Source organism: Fukomys damarensis, unplaced genomic scaffold, assembly GCF_012274545.1.
Source record: "Fukomys damarensis isolate Sample0158 unplaced genomic scaffold, DMR_v1.0_HiC HiC_scaffold_27, whole genome shotgun sequence".
Taxonomy (NCBI): domain Eukaryota; kingdom Metazoa; phylum Chordata; class Mammalia; order Rodentia; family Bathyergidae; genus Fukomys; species Fukomys damarensis.
This window is the reverse complement of record NW_022900939.1, coordinates 5,375,570-5,393,195: the sequence shown is the minus strand read 5'-3', so window position 1 is coordinate 5,393,195 and position 17,626 is coordinate 5,375,570. Positions and strand designations below refer to the sequence as shown.

At 54.7% G+C, this 17,626-nt stretch overlaps 4 protein-coding genes across 6 annotated transcripts; 3 read left to right on the top strand and 1 right to left on the bottom strand.

Moving 5' to 3' along the window:
* Positions 1-9: 9 nt before the first annotated feature.
* Positions 10-4,400, top strand: Ptpmt1 (protein tyrosine phosphatase mitochondrial 1). Its single transcript, XM_010612672.3, has 3 exons — positions 10-182; positions 2,981-3,172; positions 3,851-4,400. Exons 1-3 carry the CDS (start codon positions 138-140, stop codon positions 3,986-3,988), a joined length of 375 nt encoding a protein of 124 aa, XP_010610974.2. The 5' UTR covers positions 10-137; the 3' UTR covers positions 3,989-4,400.
* Positions 4,401-4,491: 91 nt separating this feature from the next.
* Positions 4,492-8,829, bottom strand: Kbtbd4 (kelch repeat and BTB domain containing 4). 2 transcript variants are annotated; one of them, XM_010612396.3, is made up of 4 exons: positions 8,675-8,829; positions 7,229-7,903; positions 6,537-6,643; positions 4,492-5,913 (listed from the first exon to the last, which is right to left on the bottom strand). In XM_010612396.3, the coding sequence occupies exons 2-4, from the start codon at positions 7,815-7,817 to the stop codon at positions 5,053-5,055; spliced, it is 1,557 nt and encodes a 518-aa protein (XP_010610698.1). In that variant the 5' UTR covers positions 7,818-7,903; positions 8,675-8,829; the 3' UTR covers positions 4,492-5,052. The 2 variants fall into 2 exon arrangements, with proteins under 2 accessions (XP_010610698.1, XP_010610699.1); XM_010612397.3 differs by lacking the exon at positions 8,675-8,829 and adding an exon at positions 8,509-8,581.
* Positions 8,830-8,861: 32 nt separating this feature from the next.
* Ndufs3 (NADH:ubiquinone oxidoreductase core subunit S3) lies at positions 8,862-14,151 on the top strand. Of its 2 annotated transcripts, none has more exons than XM_019205785.2 (7): positions 8,862-9,009; positions 9,116-9,196; positions 10,674-10,771; positions 10,985-11,134; positions 12,890-13,015; positions 13,098-13,217; positions 13,903-14,151. In XM_019205785.2, exons 1-7 carry the CDS (start codon positions 8,946-8,948, stop codon positions 14,068-14,070), a joined length of 807 nt encoding a protein of 268 aa, XP_019061330.1. In that variant the 5' UTR covers positions 8,862-8,945; the 3' UTR covers positions 14,071-14,151. The 2 variants fall into 2 exon arrangements, with proteins under 2 accessions (XP_019061330.1, XP_010610697.1); XM_010612395.3 differs by having other exon boundaries at positions 8,863-9,009; positions 9,116-9,181.
* Positions 14,152-14,245: 94 nt separating this feature from the next.
* Fam180b (family with sequence similarity 180 member B) lies at positions 14,246-17,467 on the top strand. Its single transcript, XM_033756807.1, is given in 5 exon segments — positions 14,246-15,186; positions 15,281-15,455; positions 15,758-15,892; positions 16,074-16,300; positions 16,302-17,467. Coding segments are annotated over 5 exon segments (753 nt in total). The 5' UTR covers positions 14,246-15,103; the 3' UTR covers positions 16,435-17,467.
* Positions 17,468-17,626: the final 159 nt, after the last annotated feature.

Here is a 17,626-nt window from a genome sequence, read left to right as displayed (position 1 = left end):
GACGGACGGAGGGGACCGGGACTGGGGAGGGGCGGACACACGGTGGGGGACGGGAAAACGGCCTGGGGTCAGGGAAGGAGCCCGCACCCCATGTCCGGCAGCTGGTCCAGGAGGAGAACGTGCGCGGGGTGATCACCATGAACGAAGAGTACGAGACCAGGTTCCTGTGTAACAGCTCGAAGGTGAGGCGCCTGGGAGAGGCTGCCGGAGAGCTTGGGCCCCGGGTAGGCGCCCGTGGGTGGGGACCGGCAAGGGCCTTTAACAGCAAACTCGGCCCCACACCCCCTCGTGCCCTAGCTTGAAGCTGTGGCCTCAGCACTCAGGAGACTGAGGCAGGAGGATCACTTGAGCCAGGGAGTTTGAGCCCGGGCAACATAGCCAGACCCTGTCTCAAAAACCAAAACAGCAAGTTTACAAAGTCTGATTACTCCTTTACCCATAGTTACACTTTTTGTTGTTGTTGTTGTTGGTACCAGGGATGGAACTCAGGACCTTGTGCTTGCCAGGTGGATGTGGCTACTGATCTAGATCCCCCACCCAACAAAGTTATATTCTGAATTTTGGTCACTAAAATTGTGAAGCCACTTCCTGAGCACTAAGCGTGTGGGGGTCAGGCGCTGCATGAGGGCTGTGGGCTGAGGGCCCTGCTGCCTGTGGCAGAAAAGCCCTACTCTACCTGTGCAGGAGTGCATAGGACAAGCCCGCAGTTTATCTGGTTTTGATTTGACGGATTTCTTAACTGCGTTCATATGAAAGAGACGGTGGAAATCCACTGTGCTGTCCAATTCGTCTTCATTATGTGTCAGCGCTTTCTTATGGGGCCTCTGCCATGGGCATTAGGAGGTTAGTGCTTGGCATCTCTTACTACTAAATTACTCTGGGAACAGTGGGAGCACCTGTGACCCCCAGCACTCCGGCAGAGGGGGAGGCAGGAGGACCTCAAGTTCCGAGCCCAGCCTGGGCAATTTAAAGAGATAGTGTCTCCAGATAAAATTCTTTAAAAACATTCTTTTTAAATTAAAAGGGCTCAGGGTATTGTAGCTCAGTGTGAAGGCCCTGGGTTCAATCCCCGGCATCACGTAGCTCGATGAAGATGCTATTATTTCAATCCATACATTTTTAGAGACCTTACAAATATTAGTGCCTCACATTGAAAATCTATTTAGTGGCTAAAGGTGTAGCTAAGTGGTAGAATGCAGATTTAGCCTATGTGAGACCCAGGTTTTGTTCTCAGCCTGTCTCTGTTTCTGTCTCTCTCCCTGGGAGCACTGGGGACTGGAGCTTGGTCATGGATGCAGTGCCCCAGCTGGACAAGGGACTAGAGGACTAGGATGGGAAGGAATCGTGGAAGGTGTTTAGCAGTAAAGTTTACCACCTCTGCCTGTGCTCTGGCTTGAACCTGTGGCCCCCCACACTTGGGAGGCTGAGACAGGAGGATCAGTTGCTTTGCCGCCCCAGCCCCACTGCACACATGTAAAGGATGAGTAACAGTTCGTTGGAATCCCCCTGAAGTCCAGGGGCCTTAGCCACAGGATAAACATTCATGAATGTGCTCTCTCATGGGCACCCACAGGGAATGCTTTGTCCCTAGGTGGGAGGCACTGGCATCTGTGAGACAGTACTGTCTCAGCCACTAGCAAGGAAGTCGCTAAGGCAATGGCTCTCACCTCTGCGGGCCGGGGCGTGCCTGAGAGTCAGCTGGAGGCTTTGCTGAAATAGCACCTTCCTGCCTACAAGCTCCAGAGGCCAATGAACAGGGAGGTGGCAGCATCCTCCTGAGTAATCAGCCACTCTGCAGGGGTCTCTGTTGCTGGGCCACAGGCTGCAAAACACTGCACTCGTTTTTTTGTCATTTTTATGAGCAGTATTAAGTGCTGACCCTCATTCAGTCCTGAAATCCCGGATACCTCCTAGACAGGTTAAGAGTAGCTGCAGGTTATCCAAGGCTCACAGCAAAAAATAGTTGGGCAGGGTGTCGCACTGCAATAATCCCAGCACTGTGGGAAGCTGAGGCAGGAGGACTGCAAGTTTGAGGCAGCCTGGGCAATGCAGACTTAGCAGGATCCTTTCTCTAACTTTGAAAAGGGCTGCGGATGTGGCTTGGTGTGAAGGCCCTGGGCTCCATCCTTAGCACTGTGTGCTTATGCGCACACAGAGCAAAAATAAAGTGGCCCAATTCGGCAGAAGGTGTATTTCTATATCTTCCTTTTTTAAGTGCTAATTTTGTAGTAACAAAGGAAGAAGATATGTTTAAAAAGAATACCCCCCCACACGCTTTTTCAATACTGGAGGTCGAACCCAGTGCTTTCACATGGAGCTACAATCCTATTTATTTATGTAGTTTTTGAGACAGGGTCTCACTATGTAGTTGAGGCTGGCCCTGGAACTATGTAGCCCAGGCTGGTTTTGAACTCACAGCGATCCTCCTGCCTCAGGCTCCTGAGTGCTGGGATTACAGGTGTGCGCCATCACACCTGTCTGTGGCCCTTTTTGTTTTTATTATTTACTTTTTATTTATTTAGTTTTCATACCAGGACCTTGCACTTGCAAGGCAGGCAGATGTACCACTGAGCTAAATCCCCAGCCCCTTGTTTTTTTGAAACAAGGTCTCCCTTTGTAGTCCAGGCTGGCCTGGAAATTGCTGCAGTCCTCTTGCCTCAGCCTCCCAGATGTTGGGGTTACAGGTATGTGCCAGCAAGCCCAGCTTTTATTATTTATTTACACCTATTTGTTTACTTATTTAGCTAGTTTTTTGAAACGGTCTTGCTGGGCAGCCCTGGCTGACCTCCAGCTGGTGGTGATCCTCCTGCCTCAGCCTCCTGAGCGCTGGGTAGTACCACACCCGGCTTTGAGGAAACGGCTGAGCACATGCATTCACACTGTAGTAAAGCTTGAGCCTTGTGGCCCCTGCCAAGTCCCTTTCACACTGCCTACAGTGGGTCGCTTTCCTCGTCTTTTCCTGGCGGTGACCGTGGTCTAGGAGTGGAAGAAAGTGGGTGTCGAGCAGCTGCGGCTCAGCACGGTGGACATGATGGGGGTCCCCACCTTGGCCAACCTGCACAGAGGAGTCCAGTTCACGCTCAAGTACCAGGCCGCGGGCCAGTGCGTCTACATACACTGCAAGGCCGGCCGCTCCCGGAGCGCCACCATGGTGGCCGCATACCTGATCCAGGTAGGCAGCGCGGTGGGCAGCTGGGAGTCTGACTGACACACCTGGATCTCAGGCTGCAGGGGCGGGCGGTACTAGGCCCAGCACCTGAGCTCAGTGGGTCTGCTTACCTTGGCGTTCCCGCTGGCCCAGCAGGACAGCTGTGAGTCCGCTCTCTGACGCCGCTTCCTCAGACTTCATGTGTTTTGAGACTTAAGCGAGAAAGTGGCAAGGGCTAAGCCGGGTGTGCAGTACGCGCTGCCATCCCTGCACTGGAGCGCTCAGGCGGGAGGAGCTCAAGGCTGAGCCCTGCCTGGGCAGCTTAGCAAGACCCTGTCTCAAAACAATATAAAAGGAGGAGACGGGGCCGTGTTCAGTCCCCAGGACCACAAAACTAATGAACAAATGAACGAACTGACTTTTTTCCTGGCCACGCTGGTGAGCCGCAGAGGAACATCTACAAGCTCTCATTCTTAGAATCTTCTGTGCTGTGCTACTGGGGGTTGAAGCCAGGGCCTAGCGCATACCCGGTAAGCACTCTGCGCCTTGCTCCCCTGCCCTCTTATTTTAAGACAGGGTCTTGCTGTCACTGGCTGGGCTCTGACGAGTGCAGCTGTTAGCCCCACACACACAAAGTGGAGGTTTTACAGAGTTCTGAGGGTTCTCCGCAGCCACACCTTCCTTTATCCTGTATGAATTCAGGCGCACAACTGGAGCCCAGAGGAGGCCATCAGAGCCATCGCCAGTATCCGGAACCACATCCACATCACGTCGGGCCAGCTGGCGGTCCTCAGGGAGTTCCACAAAGCCGTCTCCCCACGGGCAACAAGCAACCCCTGACTCACGAGGCGTGAGGACAGCTCCACTCCAGATGGGACAAACATTTACATTTGATGGGACAGAGAGGCGCTAGGTCGTGGGTCACTCTGCTTCCTTTGCCTGGTTTATTATCTTCAAATAACACTGCTGCAGGGCTGGAGAGAAGACTGGTGTGCCTAAATTTTATTTTCTTAAGGTTAAAAAAATTTTTTTCAACAAAAACCTATCGTGTAGCTAATACTGTGACTAATGGTTTAACACCTTAATGCTAAGGCTCCAGGATGGCCTTGAACTGGTACAGATCCTCCTGCCTCACCCTAAGTGCCAGGATTACAGGTGTGATACCACGCCCAGCTGAGACATTTAACACTAGAGAAAGGAAATGGGAGCTCTGGCTCTTGCACCTGTCAGAATCCCAGGGCTTTTGGAACGGTGATTTGTATTTACACAAGGACACGGGTGCAGCAGCACTGGGAGGTCGGGTTTGACATCAGTTCCCCTTCGGGATTCAACACGGTCCCACGTCCCTTCAAAAACCTTTATTTGTATGAACTTGTGATTATAGCTCTTAATTTACCTTAGAGCTTTGAGAAGAGCAGACACCTTGTACATTATACTGAGTTTGAAAAACAGTTTCTGCTATCAATTAGAAATAATTCCTTGTTTTTCTGGCTCACCCTTGGAATGGGCTAAAAAGAAAAATGAAATCACTTTGCTGACAGATGTAAAAACACTAGAAGGAAGGAGCCCTAGAGCTGACTCTTGCTGGTGAAGTCCACCCTCCTGCCCAAAGCTGTAAGGAAAACCCTGACCCCCATCCTCCGTGGGAAATGCTCAAGTAGCCACGCCGCAGGCTGCGTCCACTTGGCGCTGATCAGGAGAGGAGGCAAAGCCCAGGGTGCAGGGACGGCGAGAGGCTGGCGCTGCTGGGTGCATGCAGCCAGCAGAGCTGTGGTCTAGGAGCCCCCAGCAGATCACCCCAGGGGCTCAGGGGAGGATCGAGGGTCCAGAGGAGCTTGGAGGGTGGCTGAGGTGGTGGAGGAAAGGGGAGGGTGGACGAGCCAGCTGCTCTCCACATGCCCGCCTTAGGCCAACACGAACTGCAGATTGGTGAGCAGCACCTTGATGCCCCTGGTGACGGTCACAGCTGATGTGGCAGGGTCGAGCTTGTAGGTGTTGGCGTCTCCCTTCTTATACCGGTCCCGGAAGACGTAGATGCTGCCATTGCAGCTGGCGATCTTCCAGAGGGATGGGGCGGCGCTCCAGGCCTCGGGCAGGCAGAGCCGTGTGAAGCTGTCCAGCAGGGGGTTGTAGCACACCAGAGAGTCGCCTTCGGCCACGATGAACACCAGATCCTTGTGCACGGCCGCGTGCATGCGGCCCGCAAACGGCAGCACGTAGGGCTTCACATGGCACTTGTCTGTCTCGGTGTCAAAGCACTGGATGAGTCGGGAAGGCTTGGTGAAGAAGTCCAGGTCGTTCTCCTCACCCCCGAGTAAGTAGATGATCCCGTTGAGATTGGCACCGGCGGCCCCCGACACCGCTACCTCCAGCTGGGTCGTCTCTGTCCACACGTTGTCGCCGACACGGTAGTAGATGACAGCGTTGGACAGGGTGTCCTGCAGCGTCTTGCCCCCCAGTGAGTAGATGGCATCCTTGCCCGGCACGGACACCAGCGTGTGCTGCAGCCGGTCCCGCGGCAGCGGCGCGCACCACTCCCAGTCCACCGTGGCGTTGTTGCACTTCCACATGCGCCGCGGGATGGAGCCACCCACCACGTACAGGTCCCCGCCGTGCTTGCAGGCCGCTGTGATCTGGTGGCACAGGCTGTTCTGGCCGCTGACACTGATGAAGTCGTCCTCCGCACAGTGCAGCGACACGGCCAGCGAGTGCGTGCGTGAGGACTCTTTCCCGATGAGGTAAATGTGCACATTCTCCCCGATCTCCTGCCGGGGCATCAAAGTGTGAGTGGCGGGAAGCTCTCGGTGAAGGCTCAGACGAAACACAAACCCTGAGGGCCAGCCTCTCGTGGGTGCCCTACTCTAACCCACTAGCATCCCGAGCCCGCCTGCGTCCTGCCTGTTCTTAGCTGTGCATCTTTACACATTTCCTGCTGGGGCAGAGAACTGGGTAGAGGAGCTCAATCGCAAGCTGGTGCTTCATGCACAGGATCTTTTCCTTTTTTTGAGGTCAAACCCAAGTTCTCTCACATGCTACCGAGCTATGTCCTCAGCCCAGGGATTATTAACTCACTGATGAAAGGAGTTCTCAAAGAGCTTTGAAGCTGGCCGTGGTGGCGCACACATGAAATCCCAGCACTTGGGAAGCTGAGGCAGGAGAATCGGGGCTTTGAGGCTAGCATGGGCTACAGTGAGTCAATGGAACAAGATGAACAGAAAAGGAGCTTGGACGCTCACAGGCCAGAGGCTTCTGAGCTCACAGACGTAAGTCTCCTCCCAGCTTCTATCACCTTCACCAGAGACCATTTGCCTAGCAGCACTCAGGTGCCAGCTCCACTGATGGCTGGATGCAGATTACTACGCCCCAGTGACTCAGGAATCCACCTTACCTTCAAGCTGGTCCTGAGTGACTCTGAAAATGCCTCTCTTTCTTCTTTATTAAAATTGATCCAGGCTTCTATCACCTCTGTTGGGTTCTGGGAACATGGAACTCCGTCTGTGAGAGACAGAGTAAGACACAGTCAATGACAATCTGGAGAGGAAATTCCGAGGACCACTTTACCAGACTCCACCGTGTGTTACACTAGCACACATGCACACACACAAAGCAGAGGTCAGTAAAGAACACTTAGGCACAGAAAATACGACTTTTTTTTTCTCTGTACTGGGGATTGAACTATAGATGATCAAACTCAGGTCTTTGCAACTTGCCAGGCAGGCAGTGGAACCACTACGCTAAATCCCCGGCCAAAGTGAACTATATATCCCAGTCCATTTTTTTTTTTTTTTTTTTTTTTTTAGATAAGGTCTTATTAAGTTGCCCAAACTTTGCAGCCTCCTGCCTCATCCTTCTAACGTGCTGCGACTACAGGTGTGCACCATCGTGCCTGGCTTCCTCACCACCTTTTGTGAGAAAGTGCTGCTCCTTTTATTTTCCTGGCTGCAGCTTCTCTAAGGCGCTCCATCCCCGACAGCTGCTACAGCAGTGAAGCTCGGCCTCAAACTAAACTCCAGCCAGGAAGCTTGCAGCTCCTCCAGGATGAGGAAACCCACTGAACATCAGGCCCCTCCCTCCGCCTACCTGAGATGATATCGGTGAGGAGGTGGTGCGGCAGGTGGAGAAACTCCTCTGTGCTCTGCAGCTGGGCCAGGTGGGTCTTGGCACAGTGCTTGGCAGCAGTGTAAAGCTCGGGGTCACTGTGCCGATCCGCCAGCCACATCACCTGCAGGCAATTTCCCACATGCACCGTGCGGGCCAAAAACCGCGAACATTCCTCAAAGAGAGACGTCAGCTGGTACATGTCTGACACCTCATAGATTTCCTGCAGCTCCTCCGCCCGCAGTTTTACAGTGCCGTGGTAGATATAGTCCACCAGGAGCTGGAAAACAGACTCGCTGACATCCTGCAGCACAATCACCCGGTTGTGAGCCTCCTTCAGATTGGATGTGAACATGGATCGGAAGAAGCAGCTCTGGGCTGAGAGGACCAGCCGGTGAAGCTGAAACTCCCGGCCTTCCACAGAAATAGTGACATCAGCAAAGAGCTCCTCCTCCAGACACAGCTTCATGATGCCCTGAGCCACTCGGCCTGAGTGGGACCGATCTTTGAAAGTGTAGTTTACAAAGTAGTTCTCATCCATGGACGCCCCAGGCTCCTCTGGTGACTCCATGGTGGCCAACTTCTCTCTGTCAGCTGCGGCAAAGCAACACCACCCCCCAAGGAGCCTGGGGAATTCACAGCAGCAGTCTGTCTAACCTGGGAAGGGAAGAGAGATGGAAAAACTGAGACCAAAATGGGCCAGACTGGCCTTAGTTCTGGTCCCTCCAGTGATATCCTTGCCAGCTCCTTCAGCCACAGCTGGGCTCGTTTTCCTGAAGCTGTGGACCTCCCCTAAGGAAATCAAAAGAAGTCCCAACTCTGCTGGTCTCCCTGAGAGTACATCAAATATTCTTTTCCAGGATGTAACAAAAAGGCTTGGGATTTAGGCCAACATATGAAAGCAAAGGGCTAGAGGATGTCTATGATCTTAGCCTCACTAATCAAGTAGCTTGGGCATAAATCTAGCGAGGCCCAGGGAAGCGGAACCAGAAGCAAAAAAAAAAAAAAAAAAAAAATTTTTAAAAAAAAAAAAAAAAAAGCCGCCCCCTCAACCCCCACGCGTCCCTGTGGCTTCTCCCCCTCCCCGCAAGGGGAGTCCAAATCCTGCAGTGAGGGAGGCCTGGGACTCCTCAATCGTCTAGCTCGTTTCTGAACTTCTGTCCCACCCCTTACCCCGCTCGCCCTAAAGACTCTAAAACTCCGAAACGGAGTTCGGCACTGAGCTCAACAGTCTCAGCTAGGGGCACACTGAAAACCCTCACCCAGCGTGGGGTCCGGACTCCACTAGGAGTCGCCCGAGAAACGGTCGTCAAGGAAACCGCTCCGCCCCCCCCCCACGGTCAGCTTTCTTCTAAAGCTCAGTTCAGGGAGCGGGGGAGGGGTGTGAAACGTAGAACCCAGAACACTCGCCCCTTCCTCTCCTCTCACCTGTCCGTTTCTTCAGCGTCTTCACTTTCGCCTCAGCCTCTTCCACATCGAACTAGGGCTTCGTTCACCTCGCGGTTTCCCAACCTGCTGGTCTTGCTTTCTCACCTGCGAGCCCTCCTTTCATCCCGGGGCCCAGAATCCGGAACCTCTGCTTTCGACCCCGCGCCCGCCCGGAAGAAGATTTGTTACACACTTCCGCTTCCGGTCCTTGCCCTTGGGTCTCCGCGTTCTGTGGCCTCTCCCTGGGTCACCGGTTCTGCATCCCAGCAATATGGCGGCCGCTGTGGCCGGGGTCTGGTGGCGAGGTCTCGCGGGGGCCAGAGTGGTGGCCGGGGGTAAGCGGGGTCAGCTGGCTGAGGCCAGGGTCGGAGGCAGTGGCTTGCCCAACGCGGTGGACTCCAGGCCTCACCAGTGGGTCTGTGCCTCTTCTCTCCCGTGCAGGGGCTGGGCGACCCTCGGCGCTGCTGCAATGGGTGCGGAGGGCGAGCGCTGCGGCCGACTCGCGCCGTGAGTATGTGCGGGGTGCGCTCCTCTCCTCTGGCCACCCGGGGCCCATCGTTCCCTTTGCCAGATGCTTGTCCTTGCTTTAAGGTGCCCTGTTCTGGGTCCTGCAAATCTCTTGTCCTTGGGGACTTAATTGAGTGTTCTTCACCTCGCGATCAGAATCGAGCTTTCCCCGTTCCTGTACCAATGTCTTACGGTCTTGGTTGCCCCCTGTCCGTTTTCACGACCCTCTTTTTTCTGATTAAATTGGCAGCCTTTTGAGGACAGGAAACAAAAACTCGTTCTTCAGAAAGTAGTGAGAATAGCAGCTCACGGTAATTACATGCTCGCTGTACGTCAGGCACCTCACAAAGGCTTTTAGTGAAGAATATTATTTGGTTCTCAGGATAACCCTACGAAGTCGGTGTGCTTAGGTGGAGAAACAGCTCGACCTGGTGGTGCACACCATTAACCCCAGCACTCAGGTGGCTGAAGCAGGATTGCAGTGATTTTGAGGCCAGCCTGGACTACACAGTGACTTCAAAACTTGGCTGAACTACATAGTGCGATCCTGTCTCAAAAAGAAAACAGACCACAGAGAAGGGCGGAGGGGTGAAGAGAGAGCAGGGGAGTGGGGAAAAAACAAGAACCGAGATCTGTCATGTAAAGGTGCAAGATCCCAATGATGAATGTAACTGTACTGTGTACCTAAAGTGTACCAATAACAATATATAAATAAAATAAAACACGCTGGGTGTGGTGACGCACACCTGTAATACCAGCACTCGGAGGCTGAGGCAGGAGGATTGTTGTGAGTTCGAGATCAGCCTGGGCTGCATAGCGAGTACAGGGCCAGCCTGCACTATGAAGGAAGACCTTGCATCAAAAAACCAAAATAAAAAGAAAAGAAAAAAACAAAAACAGACCAGATAACTAAACTGCCCAGGGTCACAGACCTAGTGAAAGAGCAGGTCTTGCCCATTGCCAAAGGCAGAGAACTCTTCGCCATTACTCCCCAGCCTGTGAGTGCGTGACAGTGATTCAGGGCTGCAGGAGTATATGGCCATCCTAAGGTACTAAGTGATAGTTGACATAAGCCAACTTTGGTCTTCTACACACAGATTTCAGTAAGATTATCTGTGAGGGCTCTTAAGTTCTTACCTTGAGAATGTGGGTTAGACTAAATGCCAAGGAGATTTTCTCAAAAGCCTCAATTTGCCTCCTCTGTTTAAGAGGTGTAGTGTGGCAGGACAGCTGACACCTGCTGTCAGTGTTAGCAGTGTGAAGGAACAGCCACGGACGGGTTCAAGAGGTCACTCTTCTGTTCCATATAGGGGAGGTGATGTCCCCCAGGTTTGCATTTCCTGGTCCCTGGGAGAGGAACTCTCTACCTGCACCTTCCGTAAAGTTCTATGGGGAGCCCTGCTGAGAGCTGACACCCTTTTCAAGCCCATGAGACACATACAGGGCTGGTTGCTGCCTTCTGTGTTTCTCATAGATATGATTTCTCTTCCAGCCACTGTTAGGCCACAGGATGCGGTGACCCACAAGCAGCTTTCAGCTTTTGGGGAGTATGTGGCTGAAATCCTCCCCAAGTATGTCCAGCAAGTTCAGGTAATACTTGCTACTGTAATTGGGGTCGGAATCATGGAACAGCCATGTGCTCAGGGCATGTGGGAGTGGACAGCCTGGTTGCAAAGAAACCATAGACCCGTGCGTCCCAAGCTTCAGCGTTTTCTCTCTCTCCCAAACCGGAGTTCTACCAGCTGGAGTTGTCTGCTTCCTGCATAGCTGTGCCTTCCTCTCCCCTCCCTCCTCTGACTGTAGGTGACCTGCTTCAATGAGCTGGAGGTCTGTGTCCACCCCGATGGGGTCATCCCGGTGCTCACCTTCCTCAGGGATCACTCCAACGCGCAGTTCAGATCCTTGGCTGACCTGACAGCAGTGGACATCCCGACTCGGCAGAGCCGTTTTGAGGTTAGTGGAGGGGTGAGGAAGAAGGGTGACAAGGGGACAGAACGTTTTCAGAGTCGCAGCTGCCTGTGGGAAGCACAGCCTCCTTAGGCGCAGTTTAAGGTTGATTCAAACAGAACATGGCAGTTAAACTAGGGCTTTAGAATCAGGTAGGTCTAAGTGTGAATCCTGGCTCTGCCATTAATTGGCTGTGTGACCTTAAACATTCCCTTTGGGTTGGTTTAGATGGGGTCTGGCTCATTGCCTAGGCTGGTCCTGAACTTCTGAGTGCAAAGGATCTCCTGCCTCAGCCTCTTGAGTACTGGGACTACAGGTACGTGCCACTATGTCCAGTGCTGTTTGATTGTTCTGAGCTTTAGTTTTCCAATTTGCAAAATAAGGTGGTGGCAAGGAGGGGCCGGAGGCATTGCTGAAGCAGAAGAAGGGGAAGGCTTCCACATTCCCAGCAATTTTAGATGTCAAAAACATACCCTGGCTGGGCGTGGTGGCACACATCTATAATCCCAGCACTCGGGAGGCTGAGGCAGGAGGATCACTGTGAGTTTGAGACCAGCCAGGGCTACATAGTGAGTTCCAGGTCAGTCTCAACTACATAGTGAGACCAAGTCTCAAAAAAAAAAACTCTGTATGTGAGGTTTGATACTGTGTTGTCCAACAGGATTTGTTATGGTGGTCCTGGGGTTTCGTTGTTGTTGTTAACTGGCACAATTAGTCATTTGAGGGCCGGGGATTTAGCCCTGTGGTGCTGCACCTGCCTGGCAAGCACAAGGTCTTGAGTTCAATTCCTAGTACAAAAAAAGGTCGTTTGATATTGGAGGAGGATTTTTATCTTGATGGCTTTGGGATGCTGGTTTCTTTGTAAGTAGAATTACTCAAAGAAAAGACTCAGGAGAGAATGGTCAAAGAAGCAATTAAAAATAAAATAATACAATCTGAGGGGAACAGCTTAGTCCAGTGGTGGCAAGCCTATGGCACGCATACCGCAGTGGGCTGTTTTTATCATTGAAAAGTTTCAGCCGGGCGAGGTGGCGCACACCTGTAATCCCAACACTCAGGAGGCTGAGGCAGCAGGATCGCTGTGATCGAGACCAGCCTGGGCTACACTGAGTTCCAGGTCAGTCTCAACTACATAGTGAGACCCTGTCTCAAAAAACCAAAAAAAAAAAAGAGAAAAGTTTTAAGAGGTTCGCCATTGCTGGCAGAGTGGCAGTGCATCGGCTTAGCATGTGCAAGGCCTTGAGTTCACATGTGTGTACACACAAAAAGATACTAGATGAGAGCATTCACCTTCATCCTAAAAAAAGGAAAAAGCCCCACAAGAACAGCGATTGGGCAGTCTTGAGCACAGGAAACCAAAACAACTCTGAAGTCCGCCTGATCAAAGCTGAGGTCGACCACATAAAACACCTTGTGTACCATAAGAAAGCTCTCCGTCCATCAAGTGAAGGAAGTATGTGTAAGTTGTAGTTCTGAGCTTCACACAGAAGCCAAGGCTGGATGGTGGCACACACCTGTAATCCCAGCGCTCAGGAGTTTGAGGCCAGCCTGAGCTATGCAGTGAGTTCAGGGTCAGCTGGAACTACATAGCAAGACTCTGTCTCAAAAAGCCAAGCCAAAAGAAAACAAAGGGAAGGCAAGATCACAGGTGGAACTCTAACCCACCCTGGACCCTCCCAAGGAATGTTCTCCCCAGAAACTCCCTGTGTAGTCTCCTTAAGCTGTGCCAACTTGGTCCTCCCACATCCCTGTTTTCCATAGATTGTCTACAACCTGTTGTCCCTGCGCTTCAACTCCCGGATCCGTGTGAAGACCTACACGGACGAGCTGACGCCCCTTGAGTCCTCAGTCTCAGTGTTCAAGGCAGCCATCTGGTACGAGAGGGAGGTGAGTCCGTGGGCGGGTGGGCGCTGCCTCTGAGCTCTCTCAGCCCTGCTGCACTGCTCACCTAAGAATGTCTCCACTCCAGGTCTGGGACATGTTCGGAGTCTTCTTTGCTAACCACCCCGACCTAAGGAGGATCCTGACAGATTACGGCTTTGAGGGGCATCCCTTCCGGAAGGACTTCCCCCTGTCTGGCTATGTTGAGGTAGGAGCAGTGGAATGGGCCATAGGCTCAGGAACGTGGGGTCCTGGTCATGGCAGGAGCATGTTTTATGGATTGTGGTGGTGTAGAGCCTGCGCTTGGGATCCAAGTCCCAGCTTCATTTTGTAATCTGGGATGAGTCATTCCATTGGCCCGTGACTCAGTTTCCTCATTGGTGGCACAGTCATAGTAGCAGTACTTGCAGGATGCACGTGTCAAGCCCAGTGTGTGACCCCAGTCCACGTGAGCCCCTGCATCGGTCATTCTGAGGAGAAGGGCAGCCTTCAGGACACAGTCAGCCCCCAAGCCTGAAGGGCGAGGGATATTTTGCCCACTCTGGATCCCTGGGAAGGTGTCTGGCAGGGGGTGGCAGCAGGGAGAGGGAGAGGCCATCTTGGACTGGAATGCACTGGCTGGCTGTGACCTGACGAGTGACACAGGTGTGGATGGAGACTTGCTTGCAGAGCCTGGAAAGAGGCTGAGATGAGTCGGGGACATAGCTGGGCTCGGTGGTGCAGCCTGTGATCCCAGCACCCAGGAGCTAAGGCAGGAGGATCATCACAAGTTCAAGGCCAGTCTGGACTCTGTAGTGAGACCCTGTCTCAGGAAAAAAGGTCATGGACAGAGGGCCAGAGGCTGGGGGTTCCTGTGGCACCTCTCAGTGCCCACCCGCCCTGTGCTCCTGCAGCTGCGCTATGACGATGAGGTGAAGCGAGTGGTGGCTGAACCAGTGGAGCTGGCGCAAGAGTTCCGCAAGTTTGACCTGAACAGCCCGTGGGAGTCTTTCCCTGCCTACCGTCAGCCCCCTGAGACTCCCAAGCTCCAAGCCGGAGACCAGAAGCCTGAGGCCAAGTAGCCCTGGAGAGGCATCGGACCCTGGAGAGCACCCTGCCTACCTGTAAATAAATTCCTGCCTGTACTGGCAACTCCTGTGTGCTTAGTGGGCAGAGAGGAGACTGCCTTGGCAGGAAGGCCATGATGGGACCCTAGCCAGCTTGCAGCCTGCCCCGCAGGCCTGGGTACACTACTTTTCTGCTTCTTGAGACAGGATCTTGCTGTGTAGTTCAGGTTGGCCTTGAGCTTGCAGTGATTCACGCACCACCACATCCGGCTGGGTCTCTGAGGGCTTCTGAGCTAGAACCCGAAGTGCGCACAGTGCACAAGTTTGGGGATGGGTGTGGCGTGGCCCCAGTGAGCTGAGGGCTGTCGGCAGCCATTGGAGAAAGCCTGCATCGCAGCAGACTCCTGTGGCAGCTGACGGGTCCGGGAGCTTGGGTGGAGCCAGGGAAGCCCGGTCTGCTCTCCCTCCTCTGGAGGGTTTCCTGTCTCAAGCCCTGTGTCCTGCAGCCTGTCCCTAAGGCCCATCATTCCCATCTAGAGGAATCTTATCGGGCAGAGGCTGCTCCGGGCTGGGACCGAGAGCCCTCAGGAGGGCGGGCTGTGTCAGCAGACAGGGCTCCCGCCCGGCTGCTCTGGGCCTAGGTGGCCTGCAGTGGGAGCACAGCCCCCTCGCCACCCCACTGAAGGACTGGGCTGCATAGCTGAGGCTGTGGCCAAGGGACTCCCTGGAGTGGCTGGGCTGGGGGTCACGCTGGCCTCAGTAGCCGATGTGAGTGAAGGCAGGAAGGCAGGACTACTGCCAGAGGTACTTCCTGCGCCAGGGAGAGTGAGCCAAAGCTGTGTGCTACAAACGCCTTTTCCCCTTGAACTACACATCCCGCCCATCTGGGCAGGAATGGCCACTGACTGCCAAAGCAGAGTCCTCATTCCTAAGGCGTGGAAGAAGGCCCTGGGAGATGAGGCCACAGCCAGCCCCGCCTGAGCATCTGGAGGGAAGGTGGGTGTGTAGCTGTGGATGAGGGGCCACAGCTGCTGGAGCGTGGTGCGGCATGGCCAGGACACCAAGGTGCCAGCTTTATCTGGTGGCTGCCGTTTGTCTCCTCCCTGGGGTGACTGATCCACCACCTTGCAGGTAACAGCGCCTCAGGCAGAGCCTTGAAGGACAGCTGTGGGCTGGTGGGGACCAGGCGGCTGGGTGCTGCAGTGGGCGATGGTGTGGACTGAAGGCTCAGAACCAAGCAGGTCCACAGCCCTGGAGATGGCCGTGGTGACCTGGCTCCAGACAGCTGGGCCTGGGCTTGTGCAGGGTCACTGCAAGGCGAGGCAGCACTGCAGCAGGGGGACAGAAGGAATCGCCCATCGCACCCTCCCCACCTTCCACTGTCCAATGCTGAAGAGCCGGTGAACAGTACGCCCTCCCAAAGAGGGCCTTGTCCGTTACAGAGGGTCCCTGGCATTGAGGGCACATTGTCCCCACATGACTGAGGGAGGGAGGGAAAGAGGGCAGGGAGGGCCTTTAGGGCTTTTTATCAAGGCCACTGTGCATGCTGAGGAGGAGCTCTGGCCATCTGCCGGGATGGTGGTGGGACTTGGTGTCCTCTGGAGTCCCAAGGCCCAGGCCTGGGAGGGTGGGTGTCAGTGTCTGTGTGCACAGGGGACAGAGCCCTGAGCTGGCACTCCTGCCCCTTGCAGGTGAGCCATAGGGACCCACCTGGCAGCTGAGGAACACTGGGGCGTTCGGGGTGGAGGGTGCAGGGCCTGAGTCTTCTGCTGCCCCAGGGCAGCCCATGGACAGCACCGGCACAGGAGATGGCCTGAAGGAACCAGAGGCCCCGTAAGTGATTGTGAGGTCCTTCCCTGGCCTGGGACATGGGGGTGGGAGCGCCCAGTGGTCCCTAAGCTCAAGGCTGGGTGGCCGAATGTCTCTGTGTGGGCCCACCAGGGTGGGGGCAGCCCAGCCTGGGTCCTATGCCTGTTTATGCCCCTCGCTCCCTGGCCTCGCTCCTATCCCTGAAACAGCTCCTCTTGCAGCTGTTGTGGGCTGGGATGGAACTGGACGTCACGGGGCAGCTGAACATCCAGGACGAGGAGCTGGTGTCCAAGTGCCCGGGCCGCTGCCTCAGGCTCCTCCTGCAGCAGCTCATGCTCGGGGACTTGCAGGGCACTAGGCAGCGGCTACAGCAGCTCCAGGACCTCTGGGAGGGGCCTCCCTTTAGCCCTTGGCCCTTCGATCAACTGCTCCTCAGTCCTGTCCTGCATCTACCGGCTCCATGGGTCACGCGTCTTCACCCTCCTGACACAGGCAGTGCTCTGGGACCTGTGCAAGGGCTTTTGTCCCCTTCCCCGGGGCCCTGGGCCTCCATCCTTAACCGTTTCCTGACTGCTCCCTTTCACCTGCCATCTCCTCCTCCTGGCACCTCCTCTAACCTGAGCCAGACCCACATAGGGCAGGGGCTCCCACCTGACACCTGGATCTTCCTACTCAGGGCTCTGGGCTTGGCTGGCACCCTGGGAACCCCCACCCCGATGCTTACCCCACCTTCTTCCCTGGACCTTGAAAGGTGGAAAGTGCAGGGCCTGGGTCCAGGTAGCAGGCACACGCTGAGGCAGGCATGTATGCAGCGTGCACGAGTGTGCCGGTGTGTCTGGACTGAGAAGTGCGTTTCAGCGATGGAAAGGGAAACTGCTCCAAGCAAGCTCAGGGCTCCCTGTCCAGCTCCCTGCCCCAGGCAATCTGGGGGAGGCACTGAGGAAGGAATCCCAGCCCTCGGTCCTGATTTCCTTATCCCCTCAGTCCTGACCAGGCTCCGCTCCTCAAGTGTCTGGAAGGAAGGGAAGCAGGTGGAAGGGTGGCTGGGGAGGGTTTTTTAAAAAGGACTCTGGTTGTGGGTCAGCAAACCTCCAGTGAGCCTCTTGGGGAAAAAAGGGTGGGAGGGGCCGCTCACTCGGACCGGCTGAGGGAGCCCCGACTGTAATTCATCCCATGAAAGACTCGCTCTGGCTTCCTAGGGCATACGTCATTCCGCTGCAGATGAAGCTGTCTAACGGACGTCCTGTCACACCCACCTCCCCGTGCTGGGCGACCGGGCATCAACCCTTCACCCCATTCCCACACCTTGCTGGAAAAAACATGCTGTTTCCTTCGGTCCCGGCTATGGGGAAGCTGTCCTTTGTCATAAACAGGAATCAGCAGGGCCCGAAGAATAAGGTTGTAAATCAGCAGGTGCGGTCAGTGACACATCTATAATCCCATCACTCAGGGAGGCCGAGGCAGGAGGATCACAAGTTCGATTCTAGCCCGGCGAGTTTATTTATCCAGACACTGTCTCGAAATAAAAAATACAAGGGGGGGGATGGCTCAGCGCTAAGACTGGGTTCAATATCTAGTATACCAGGAAAACAAAATGAGGAGGGACCGACCGAACAGGGACACGAGGTACCCACCACAGGGTAGGCGAGTACGCTGCACGCTCCCACACCTCACCCTCGCTGCCCGACGCCGCCAGAGCTGAGCGCTGCACAGAGGGACTCCCGGCGGGGGGGAAACCCGCGCAGGCGCACTGTGCCAGCGG

Coding starts and splice junctions, on each gene's coding strand:
- Kbtbd4 (XM_010612396.3), bottom strand. CDS start 7,817: ATGGAGTCACCAGAGGAGCCTGGGGCGTCCATGGATGAGAACTACTTT. Junction 6,644..7,228: donor CCTCACCGATATCATCTCAG/GTAGGCGGAGGG, acceptor TGTCTCTCACAG/ACGGAGTTCCATGTTCCCAG. Junction 5,914..6,536: donor CACTCAGGACCAGCTTGAAG/GTAAGGTGGATT, acceptor ATGCCCCGGCAG/GAGATCGGGGAGAATGTGCA.
- Ptpmt1 (XM_010612672.3), top strand. CDS start 138: ATGAACGAAGAGTACGAGACCAGGTTCCTGTGTAACAGCTCGAAG. Junction 183..2,980: donor TCCTGTGTAACAGCTCGAAG/GTGAGGCGCCTG, acceptor ACCGTGGTCTAG/GAGTGGAAGAAAGTGGGTGT. Junction 3,173..3,850: donor TGGCCGCATACCTGATCCAG/GTAGGCAGCGCG, acceptor GTATGAATTCAG/GCGCACAACTGGAGCCCAGA.
- Ndufs3 (XM_019205785.2), top strand. CDS start 8,946: ATGGCGGCCGCTGTGGCCGGGGTCTGGTGGCGAGGTCTCGCGGGGGCC. Junction 13,016..13,097: donor CCATCTGGTACGAGAGGGAG/GTGAGTCCGTGG, acceptor TCTCCACTCCAG/GTCTGGGACATGTTCGGAGT. Junction 13,218..13,902: donor CCCTGTCTGGCTATGTTGAG/GTAGGAGCAGTG, acceptor GTGCTCCTGCAG/CTGCGCTATGACGATGAGGT.